This window comes from Rattus rattus, chromosome 4, assembly GCF_011064425.1.
Source record: "Rattus rattus isolate New Zealand chromosome 4, Rrattus_CSIRO_v1, whole genome shotgun sequence".
In the NCBI taxonomy this organism is placed as follows: Eukaryota; Metazoa; Chordata; class Mammalia; order Rodentia; family Muridae; genus Rattus; species Rattus rattus.
The window spans coordinates 47,126,923-47,139,524 of record NC_046157.1 but is presented as its reverse complement, the minus strand read 5'-3'; the positions used below and the strand labels follow the sequence as shown (position 1 = coordinate 47,139,524).

The 12,602-nt window shown below is 44.7% G+C and overlaps 1 protein-coding gene across 1 annotated transcript in view; it reads left to right on the top strand.

The window, feature by feature from the left end:
* The window catches only part of Bace2 (beta-secretase 2), an 82,060-nt gene extending 79,011 nt beyond the window's left edge, over nt 1-3,049 (top strand). The window contains exon 9 of the mRNA XM_032900357.1: nt 2,583-3,049. Coding sequence (XP_032756248.1) covers nt 2,583-2,836 — 254 coding nt within the window. The 3' untranslated portion in view covers nt 2,837-3,049. The remainder of the gene's footprint in view (nt 1-2,582) is intronic.
* Nucleotides 3,050-12,602: the final 9,553 nt, after the last annotated feature.

The window sequence follows — 12,602 nt, the reverse complement described above, 5'->3', positions numbered from 1 at the left end:
AGGTCTGCATGTTTTCAGTAGAGATGCCATTATTCTTCTGGACTGGTCTGGATATGACATGGACAGGACTCCTGGATATGAAGAGTTGGCTAGACTTCCTGTTGAAGGCTCCAGGAGGCCTTGACCCTGGTGGAGCTGTCTCCTTAGCATGAGCCTGTACTGCAAATCCTACAGCCACTGTTCCCCTGGACTTCTGCAGCATACATATGCATCTCTCTCTAGCCCACAGCCTAGAGGCATACATCTATTTCAGGACACTCTTCATTTTTTCTTTAGCATTGTTTTACCCAGTGTTCCATTTGTTTCAAGTGGGAGGTCAGGCTGGCCCCTGTGACTCCATCTTAGCTGGAAGCAAAAGTGGTTTCAAGTGATTTTGGATTGCTTCCCACCTTCCTGCATCGCCATCTGCGCACTGCGCAGGCTTACTTTCATCCATGTACTGGCTGACACATCTCATTTACAAAGTAAATTTGAAGAAAGACAAATGACCTGCTTCACAACAACATTTGCAACGTAAGAAAGATTTTACTATCGGAAAGATTCCTACAAGTCCTTGAGAACAGAGAAATGAAAATGCAAATGATCAATAAAGTTTTTCCCTTCTTTCTCTCCGCAATCCTGAGGACTGAACTCAGGGCCTCCTGAATGCTCAGAAAGCATACTGCCACTGATCTGTTATCTCCAGTCCTTAGTAGTTCTCCCTCTCAGAAGCAATGTAATTGAAAATCAAAATTAAACATCAATCAATGTGTCCATAATATGTTTTTTAGATAGTCATCAAAATAGCTGGATTAAGATTTAATGACAATGATTTTATCATAGAAAACATTACACATAAGAATGTTAGTATTTTTCTGACTGTTGTCTCTATGACTGTTTCCCTTACCTCTATTTGCAAGGTTTCTACTGTAAATTTGCATTACCTTCCTGACTAGGAGTAGAGTCATTTGTCTTTGGAAATTATAGGGCGGAGCTTGGCACTTTTCCATAGAGAGGCAGACAGGAAATGCTTCAGATTTTGCTTACTAGATGAGGGACTGAGTCATCACTCCAGCACTATAACCCAACCAAGAAAACCCAGGATGGATAGTGATGTGGCTGTGTGTCAGGAGACTTTGACTTTCAGGAGGAAGTGGTGGGTTGGCCTTGCCCCCTGGGTATTGTGTGCTAACATCCCTTTCCTTCCCTCCCACTGGGGAATTCTGGGGGTGTGGATCAACTGAGGCTGCATCTCACCATGCTTGAGTGTTGGCAGGCTATGCTCACTGGTTGGTTGGTTTAGTTGGTTGGTTAGTTTGTCTTGTTTTTTTGTTTGTTTTCCCCCTCAAGTGTTTTTTAAAAAGCTATTGTCATGGAATCTATACAGGTCAGAAAGTATGACCTTTGCAAAGGAAATGAGCTATTTCTTCCTCCTTTAAAGGTATTCCTTAAAGACTGTCATCCTACTGTCATTTTGACCTTGTTATCTTCCCCAAGTGAAAAAGATCATATTTGACAAGACTAGAGATCCTGAGGCTTGAATCAAAACAAAAAACAAACAAGCAAACAAGAAAAACAGAAAATGTTTTGTGGTGTGGTATTCCTTGGCTAAGAGAGTGATCAGGAGACCTTCCTAGCCCACTTTCCCCTGAACCCAAATAAAGCCTTCGGCTGCTACAGCCCTGGAAGGAGAGGCAAGCCCAGGTGTATACAGTCACAAGGGCAAGGTCACATGAGTGTAGGCCGTACACAGTCATACATCATTCTAAAGGATAGTGAGTAAGATGATAGGTAGTCTGAGGTAAAACTCACTCTGATTTACACCTGGGAGGGGCTCAAAGGCTCATTCCAAGAACAACCCATGTTATGGGGGAATAGAGACTATAAGACTCTTGTCTTGTTTACTTGGAGGTTTCTCACAAGCTCTCAGAAGTCTCACTTCGATTCATTCATGGACCTTATTCCAACACCAGAGTCTTTAGCAGAGGCCAACATGGCATCCTATGTTTCTGAGTCATCATTTATACCACAAGTCCTATGTTTGTTAATTGATTGCTTTTGCTTCATGGTCTTTCCGATTCAACATAGGATGGGGGTAAATGGACTCTCCCAAGCCAGTGTGGTTAGGGTAATTTTGGAACCACTAAGAGTGAATTGGGCTACATGTGGTAGCTCAAGTGTAATCCTAGCACTCAAGAGGCTGAAGCAGAAGGACTGCCATAAGTTCAAAGGTAGCCTGGGCTACATAGCAAGTTCCAGGCCAGCCCAGGCTATAGAGTGAGACCCTATTGCAAGAAAACCAACCAAACAAAATACTAAAAAGACTTGTTTGGTCTCACTGAGTATAACATGGGATCAAATTAACTTTGCCAAAAGACCCCTTCCTCCCTCATCCCAGGCAGCTTTCTGATTAGAAAACTGCCCCTCTTTCTACTCCTCCTTCGTCTTCACTCCTGAAGGCTGCTGCTCCTGAGCCATCTCTAAGTACACACTTGGTATTTGAGCAATCGGGGCCTCAGTGTAACCAGCTGTGAGCTCGGTGCCCACTGCCAGTGAGAACTTCTTGACTCACAGCTGTGACCTTTCTCCTTCTGTCTCCTCAGAGATCGCAGGTACCACAGTGTCTGAAATTTCTGGGCCCTTTTCCACGGAAGACATAGCCAGCAACTGTGTTCCAGCACAGGCTCTGAATGAGCCCATCTTGTGGATTGTGTCCTATGCCCTGATGAGTGTGTGCGGAGCCATTCTCCTGGTTCTGATCCTCCTGCTGCTGCTCCCGCTGCACTGCCGACACGCCCCCCGAGACCCTGAGGTGGTTAACGATGAATCCTCACTAGTCAGACATCGCTGGAAATGAAGAGTCTCATCTGAACTCCAGCAGCCTTGAACTCAGCTCTCCTAAGAGAGATGTCTCCAATTGGCTTCTCTGTCTGTTAGTCTGGAACCTCGGCCGGGCATCTGAAGGCCTTCCAGACTCACTGTATCTTGATCACTCTTGATTTCCAAGTTTTCAGGTCTTTTCTACTTCAGAGAGAAATGATAATAAAAAACACCTCATTGTGAACCAAAACAATGCATTGGGCTTCAGGCTTTATGGGACTGGTTATGCCAAACTGCCCAGTGTACCACCAAAACCAAAAACAATCCAAAGGAAAAGAAAATAGGCAAGCTGTGGTTACTTACTATCTTCTCTTCAACCTCAGGAAAAATGAGTGCATTCAGTTGCTTGCTCTCTTGTCTAGAGGAAACTTTTGGTACCGACCTTATTAAAGAGTATTTGGTCCTAGACTACTACCTAGACTATCTAGAACAAGTAAGAAGGCTTTCAATATCCTGGCAGGAGAAGTAGACTTGAGCCTGATGAGAGAATCACTCAGCCTTCTTCTGCACCCGACTGTACTGCAGGACCTTGGGCAGGTCTCAGGATCCCCAGCAATGAGAATCCACACACAGATCGCACATCGCACATCACACTAGCCCTTGCCAGGAAGATCTTTGCCCACCTAGGTAGAGTGAGATGGCTGGCGTTCTAATGAAATGTAGTTTCTTTGGCACGCAGGTAAAGACGCCACTCGTGTGGCTTGGCCAGTATTCTGAGTTTGAGTAGAGTTCAGGCAGCTTGATTCCCACTATTGCCCTGGCCTGTACAATGAGGCAGAACAGGTGCTGGGCTGCGTGCTGCTCTTGACATTCTGTCACCAAGCTGGCCATGGTCACACACACTTCCTCAGATTTCAAGTTAATTAATCATGTTTTAATGAGGAAAACAAACTCTCTCATCTCTGCTGCCATAATTGTTTCTTTTCTCTGAATCTTCTTTGGAACTAAATTGGTAATTACTGATCTGGGAAATGGAGACGTGGCCAGATGCCTGTGCTTCTGACCAGCTGTCAGGGAAGGAAAACTCGTGACTTGGAGTCATTTCCACTTTTCTGAGTCCTTTGAAGCCATGCATTTCCCTTCATAAGATGCCTTGGGACCAAGTGTGCCAATCCAAAGCAATCTGAAGGCACCTGACTGGCAGAAGACTCTGTGGTTCTTTCCTGGGGGGAGGAGATTTGGGGGAGTGGTAATGCCTTGGCAATGGGAGATCAGCAGTACCTTACTTTCTGCCATTTGAGGCCTTTGCCAAAAACAGGTGGAGGAAGCCTATTACTCCATGTGGCCACTTATTTGTGAGGGGAAGTTAATTGACATACAAAGTCACCTTGTGGACACCCCTCCATTCCCATACCAAGTTCAGTGTTCACTTTGCAATGCTACCTGCTACCAGGATAGGTTGGACATAAAACATTCCACCCAGAGTGCATAGCAGGAATGTCTTTGCTGTTCTTTGTGCGGATGCCGCAGCCATCTGTTCTGCTCACCCCGGTCACCTCTGTATTGAGAAATAAATGGCCATGCCAAGGACACACTGGAGCCATCCAGGAATGTCACAGTGAACTGGAACACTACCCAGCAGCCAGAGGAACCTTCTGTGAAATTCTCATGGGAGAGGAGTTGAGCTGTTGAAGAAGAAAGATCCAACCAAAGCAGGGATAGCTTTGTGTTCTCAAATGCTCGCAGACGTGTCGAGCATGCTCTGGTTGAGCATGAATAATTTCAAAATTCATTACAGAGTTAGAAATCTCTGGAAGTGGGATCTGTTCACCTGTTGATTTTTCCATTGAGTACTCTCTTCTAGTCAGGTCTGTGTGGAAAAGAACCAAGTTCTCCTAGACTCTGCCCCCCTTCCCTGTTCTGTGAGGACACTGAATCCCTGAAATAGGAGGATTGCTCAATCTTCCCACTCATGATATCTGATTCTCTGTATTGGGCTGGGCTTCTGAAGTGCAGGATGTCAAGGCAGGTGGAAGATTACCAGAATTTTCTGTATTTTATATCAAATGTGTCTACCTTTGTATCTCAGATGCCACTTGATGTGACATTTTGACAGGAATACTTAAATTACAAAAGCAGAGCTTAGCAACCAGAATGAAATCGACGGTTGAATTTGGGACATTTTCCTGGCATATACTTAGTCAAAACTGTGGTGACGCCCACCTTCTCAAGTTCTGCAAATTGAGACTTCACTTGGCAGACTGTCAGGAATGTTTGTCTTGAACAGGAATCAGAATAGTAGCCTTTTAAGGGTCTCAGTTTTACCTAGAATAGAATGAGGAAAGGACTGGAAGATCTCTCTCCCCTCATTCAGAGTCACTGGTGATCTGTGTCCAGTCTCCTGGTATGGCCTATGGAATTATTTCTTCTTCTTCTTCTTCTTCTTCTTCTTCTTCTTCTTCTTCTTCTTCTTCTTCTTCTTCTTCTTCTTCTTCTTCTTCTTCTTCTTCTTCTTCCCTTCCTCTTCTTCTTCTTCCCCCTTCCTCTTCTTCTTCTGCCTCCTCCCCTCCCCCTCCTCTCCTCCTCCTCCCTCTTCTCTTTCTCCTCCTCCCCTCCTCTCCCTCCTCCTCCCCCTCCTCTTTCTTTTACCACAAACAAGTGCCTGGAGTTAAAGAGGCAGGTGTGCTACATACACATGACCATGGGATTCTTTTCCCAGAACATATCAATCCTGAGCATTTTGGAAAAAATTTATCTGACTGGTCCTGAAGCCCAGAGGTTTGGGTTGGAGATACATTTGGGAAGAAAACTATGACCAGAAATCAGCAATAAGGACTCCAAGGAACTTTGAGGAAGAGATTTTTCTGAAGCAGATTCCATTCTCTCCTTTAAGAGGCAGGGAGGGACTACTTGATGATTTAATTAAGAGCGGGAATTTGCTAAATTGGCCTTGCCACTTTCTCACCTGGTGGAGCGTCTACACCTGGCTGGAATTTGAGTTCCAGCTTCCTCCCTGGGAGTAGAATGTTGCCCAGAAGTCTGTCCCACAGACAAGGATAATTGGGTTTCACCGCATTTATCTTTATTAGCAGAAACCAAATTAACTGGACAGCATCCCAGTGTGATTTCTTTTGCATGAACTTACCAGAATTGATTATTGGCACACCCACAGGAGAAAAAAAATCTCCAATATGGAGAAGCAATACGAAACAGGAAAAAACACACATATAGGATTATGTACATCTCCAATCTGTTTTAAAAATTACAGAGCTGAATGTGTAGCTATTTGCCCATTAGACAGCAAAGCAGTTTGGGGGGGGGGTAAGAGAATCATACTACGAGGAAAGCAAAGTCCCGGAATAAGCATGGTTAGTGATTTGGAAAATGATTCCGTCTGGGTGCTAGCTTTCTTCCATGCTCAAGTTGGCCTACTGTGTTGAAGGTGTCATTTTTATTTTACAGAGCTATAACTCTCCTCCACTCAATTTCAAGAATGTTTCAGCACTGAAGTCAATGTAGACATTCGGGATTTGTGGGAGGCAGGCAGCCTGCATGTTGCCTGAGCCAGAGATTGGTCAATTCCATCAGCAAAGAGTCAAGAATTCCTGCAAGTTGATAAATTCTAACCTCTTAGAGGAGGACAAGGCCTGAAGGAGTCAGGAGAGAGGTATGTTCCCCACCTCAGTCTGCAGTTTTAGTGTTCTGGACAGCCAGGATATCCCTGCACAATGTAGACAAACCACTTTACTCCATTTTTTTTTTTTTTTTTTTTAGCATGGCCTGTTTTGGGAATCTTCAAAGGGAGGCCCTTAGGTTGATCACTGGCCACTGAGCAGACATTCAGCAGAGGACAATTTGTTTTGTTTAGAAGATGCCTATTCCAGTAAAACCAGAGTTCTTTGAGTTCAGAAGCAGGACCCAGGCCTGAGGCTGCAGGTTCAAGGCTATGTGCTGGGGAGTTCACTGGGCAAAGGAAAGTTACTTGGTCCACATTGGTTTGGCCAAGTTTCTTTTGGGGACTGTGTACCCAGGAAGGACTTTTGACAGTCAGAGCTGGATAGTTCCATGATAAACCAGCCTTGTTGGACCACCCACCCACTCTGAAAGCTGCTCTCAGCCTCAAATCTGTGCCCTGTCTACAATGGCCCTGGTCTTCTTACAGGAGTGTGTCTCATGGGTCTCAGGGTACGTAAGTACCCAGTCTCATTCAGAGTTAGCATGTCAAGCCCAGGCATCTGCATTATAGTCTGGTCAACTACACTGGGTCAAACAGTGAACTGAAGCAATTATTATGTTGCTAAAGATTTTGAAAACCTAGCCGATCGTTCTGGTGACACCCATGTGTCTACAAAGGCCACGAATGGGTTCATTAGAAATAAGCAAGAATTCACAATGTCAAACTCAAAGGACAGTGATTTTTCCTTCCTCTCACCACACAAACTTCCTTCGGATTTTGTATCAGATGTCACACCCAGATGCCCGATGTTTCTAAATTTAACTGTGCCCTATTACTTTTACAGTAGTTACTCTTAAAGAGAAGATGGTAGATGGTGGCTGGACTGTAAGTTCAAATCCCTTTTAGGACTTGTGTTTTTCTTGATCAAGCCTTGGCTTATATTTGCATCCCAGTGGCAACCAGAAAGAGTGTGGTGTTAAATCATCCATTGAGGAATGATCAGTGTCAGGAAAGGGCCAGGCTCACATGCCCTCATTTACAACTGGAGAAATATTTGTGTGAGATCAGCTGGGGATGAATGATCTAAGCTGTAGCACATGGTGTGTCCCTCACACGTCAGAGTAGAGCACACAGCCAATATGAATCTTTACCCATATGCTTCATAATTACAACTGGTAGAGGTACAATCAGCCCTCTCTATGCACAGCTGTGATCACATTGGTGCCTGTAAAAACAGAACGGCGCCTGAGCTCTCTGTGCAGCCCCACCTGATTCAACGCTGCTGCGTCTTCTTTGGTGGGGCGGAAACTAGATAGTTTGTATTCACAACAGGTGCACAGATCAGGGACTGGGGCTTGCTGACTTCTGCTCCTTGTTCTGTATGAACACTACTAGAACCTTCTGAGACAAATAAGCTATGGCATCCTATCAGGAGAAGAAAACCCTCACAGAGGCCCCACATGTCAAGATGGGTACTGCTGAATGAAGAATGAAGTATTAAGAGAGCACTGGGTGATCTCCTGAGATTAAAAAACAAACTGGCATAGCTAATTAAGGCTTTATTAATCAGTAATAAAAATCACAAGAGGAAAAAATTTCTTGGGATTAGGAGTGGAGTTCAATAGTATAGTTCTTGCCTAGGCTTCACGAAACCCTGGTACTGAAAAGGAAGGAGGGAGGGAGCGAGGGAGGGAAATGTCTTCATAGCTTTGTGAACTCTTGTCCTTTGGCCCAGGAGTATAAAATGCTGTCCCATTGACTCCTCCTTTGTTGCAGGATCACACATTTTTACCAGCGAGGAGCTGAAGGTTGGTTTCTTTAGCAATGACTCAGTTCAAACCCACAGGGTAGGTGGGGTTCTCACATGCAAGTGAAAGTTGGAGTTTGACGAGTAACCTCCTGCCTCTGTTCATCTGCACAGTTTCGTACTCTTCAGGTTTATGATGCTCTCCTCTAGGCACTGAAAGGGTTACTCGTGTCTCCTGTTTCTCCTGTGTACAAGGTTTAGGTTCTACTGGAAGAGGTCTAAGCCATGCACCAGGCACGGCGGCACATGCCTTTAATTCCAGCACTTGGAAGGCAGAGGTAGAACTCATGGTGTCTGGTGTACACTGTGAGTTCCATACTACCCAGAATTACATGGTGAGACCTTGAGGGTAAATATATAAAGAAACATATAAATGATCCAAGCCATCTACTGAACTCTAAAAGAGGCAGGAAGTAGTGTTTTATGCAACATATTTTGTGTAGCTCAATGTATTTTGTGTAGCTCACATTTCTTTTCCTATTTTCCTACAGGGTTCTTGAGTGTAAATTGTATTTCTAAAGATGCTTCTAAATGGTTGCTTTTTGGGGGAATCTCCCTCCATTTCTAGGGCACTGAACTAATTTCAAATCAAATTGTGGTTAGAATACTGTGAGGAACAAAGAGGCATTCGTGCCACAAAGCAACTCCTAACAAATGCCTACGTGATTTCTGGGCCCTCCAACCTGGAGTTTTCTAAAATAATCTTATTTTTGTACTTGTCCATCCTGCTAAGATGTATACCACTGAAAAGGAGCGAGGTGTCTGACTCAGTCTGAATAAATAACACTTCCTACCTGGGTTCGGAACTGTTTCTTTAACCTCATGCCTCTTGGGTCTCAGCTCTGGAATTCCTGCAGGTCACAGAACATACGGATTTCTGGGAAATAAGAAAGCGAAGTGAGTGAATGGAGGGCCCAGATTCAATGCAGGACTAGACCCTGATAACCAACTGCCAGGCACTGCTCAACGATGCACGGCCTTCATGTTTGCCTTGGTGTGGCCCTTAGCTCAGCTAAGTTACCTCAGAAGCACTCCTGCAGTCAGGACCTGGTGCATAACCATCTGTGTGGTAAGGATGTGGCTTAGTGGTCCAGTCCCTAAAGAAGGCCCCTCTTGGAAGCAGGTGAAATACTCAGTAAACCAAACAACACCATCTGAGAACTGTGATTTAATTTTTAAAAATAGGTTCTTCAGGGGCTAGGGAGATGTCCCAGTGGGTTAAGTACTCGATTTGAAAGCAAGAAGACTGAGTTCAGATCTCTAGTGCCCATGGAAAACCAAGCTACACCAGGGCTGGGGTAATACAGACAAGTGGATTCCCTGGGCTCGCTGGCCAGCCTGTTTAGTTTGGAAGAGAGAACTCGAAGTTTGGTAAGAGACTCTGTCTCAAAAAGTAAGATGGAGAGCAATAGAAAAAGATACCCACAATTGAGCCCTAGCCACTCAGAGAAAAGCACAGCTGCCCCCACTCAGAGACACTCATACCCTATATGTGACAAGGAGACAACACAATGTAGGCTCTTCCATAACTGTACACTACTATTAACAGTACCCATGACAAGAGGAAATGAAAAAATTCTCAAGTTCAGACACCATTTGAGCTGGTACAGTGCTATGTTCCCATACTCAGACCTGGGATGGGGAGGGTTGGAAGTGGGGGTTGGGGAGACAGTGGCTGGGACAGGATGATTGTGAGTTCCTGGCTAACTGGACTACATGTGAGACCCTGTCTCAAAATACAAGCAAAACCTGCATTAGAAGGAGGCAGCAGTGAGTGGGTAAACAGCCAGGTTGCTTCTCTCTGATCACCAGGGAGACACTTCCCATTGGTTTTGTTTTGGAAACCACAGTCCCAAGAGAATTGCTTTTTGCCATCCCTATGTGTGGGTGTCTTTGCAGGTGTGATTTGGCATATCTGTCACTAGGTGGAGCTGTTGAGAAGCTTTGTGGACAGACCTGTCCTTGGATACTGTAAATGCCTTTCTCAGGCAGGTTTGTTGAACGCCTATCCTTCCACTCTGCTGCTTACAGGTCTCAGCCTGCTTCCAGATCAAGTTTTATCTTCAGATCTTCTGTGTGTGTGTGTGTGTGTGTGTGTGTGTGTGTGTGTGTGTGTGTGTGTGTGTGACTGTCATGCTGAGAGGGAAACTGAGGCACAGAAGGATGCCTTAACGTGTCTAGGTCTTACTCTCAGAGGTATGGACCATGGTCCATATTAAAAACAAGACAAAATAAAACAAATAAAGCCACCATTTTGCAGAACTGGAGAGATGGATCCGTGATGCGAGCTCAGGGACCTGAGTTCAAATACACAGAAAACACACACACACACACACACACACACACTTTACTTTAAAGTTTGTCTCATTACTAGATCATCTTATCCCCATGCAGTTGCTCTTATGCGACTGAGATGGAAAATCAAAGAGGTTTGGGGGGAGTTTTTGTTTTGTTTTGTTTTTAATTTGCTAACACCAAACCACAACAAGTAAAATGTTCAGGATATACAACATTAAAGGAAAGAGACCAACAGACTGTGGGCTGAGATATTTCTCCCTCAAAGCAACTCTAAACTCACACACTGAAAATATTTTCTAATCCCTGAGGTGGGAGCAGGGACACAAAGAAGATACCTGGTCTCCTTCAGGAAAGGACACGGGCAGAGTCAGGAAGCTTGGTTTTGTGGGACAGATCACTCAGGCCAAGACCGAAGCATGCGATTGTGACATAGAGCATAAACATGAAGGTTTAGCATATCCAAACTGTATGTAAATGAACAAAATGTAGTCAGCGTGTCTGAGCTTCAGACTAGGAGCCCTACTGATCCAGGAGGATTCTGCAGTCAAAAGTACACTTTGGCAGCATCCAGCTTGTGAAACCAATGAAGAGTTCCTCGGGCTTGATTATAGAACACAAGTGAGTTAATCACAGTAACATGGGTGACCACCCAAATAGCAGCAGCACCTACAAATCAGACCCCATGGTGGACTGCAATCTCAGAGAAGCTACATCGTGAAGACCTTCTCTCAGAGACCTTTCACTAAGTATTTACTCTAGCATCTCCCAAGCCACTTGTATCTGGGAAAGAGAAACGTCCCAGGTGAGGGTCTCCTGATCCTCCCTGTGGAGTCATTGCCATAACTTATCTACCACCATGGTGTGCTGCTTTAATCACCATGGCTGTAGGGATAAGGCCAACATGGAGTCTTGCTTTAAGAGGTGACAAGAGCTATAAGCTGCCGTACAACAAAGGTCTGGCTGATTCCATCTTCTGTGGACAAGTATAATCTGGGACAGCCTACCAAGGAACAGGGAAGCTGGGCAGGACTTCTAGGAGAACTGTCCACAGACTATGCCCTGCCTTAATGCACAGTTTGGGCCAGTTGTGTTTTAGGGTTTTATTCTTGGTAGCTCAGGTGAACACTGGCCCAGGGGGAAAGTCTGACCCTTTTAAGACTAGTGACAGAACAGCTACATAATCTTGAGTTGTGTGCTTTTCCATGCCCCTGACCCAGAACTGGACATGTATCATTTGCTGAAAACAGAAAATACAGAGGTTAAAAGAAGCCTTCTAAAATGAATATCCATTTGTGGATATTGGTTGATAAACAATGGTATTGGTAATACTATTTGCTGTCTGGTTCATTTGGGATCAGTTGGAGCCAATTGGAGCCTATAACTTGGTCCCTTGTAAAACGCTGTTAAAGATTTCTATAAAGCAGCACTTCATTCTTTCAAAATATGATGTTTTTGTGCTGTTCAGTATATCCAAAGCCAAGTCCTTTATCAGTGACAGACACACAGACATAAAGGCAGGTTCATAAGACAGCCTAAGGCAGGAACAAAATCAGACTCACAATGGAAGGCAGAAGATCCGGGGATCATGAAGTGAAGAACTCAAATCAGGACTTGCATTCTGTTAAATGACTCCAAGGGGAAGTGCTTTTCTTTCTTTAATGTGACACAATGCATTATGGGTGATTCTTAGTTAATCCCTAATGTGTGTAATCCTAGCACGGGGCCATATTGCAGCTTCCTATTAATGTGAGAATGTCAGGGCTGCTTAGCAGGGAGGGCTGGGCTGAGGTGCTATAGAAGCTGAGAGTGACATGTCCCTGTCTTGCCTTCTACTCTGGGGACCCAACTTTCCCATGACTCCCAGAAGGGTTTCACCTGGCCTTCCCCTCCCACCATGTTGACCTCTCTGTTGGATTCTACATCTTCATTCAGGCAACCCAAAACTGAGCCTGGCATCTATGGCCATAAGCTTCTTCCCGAAGTCCATACTACTTCATGGTGGCAGAGATGCTACCTTAAAAG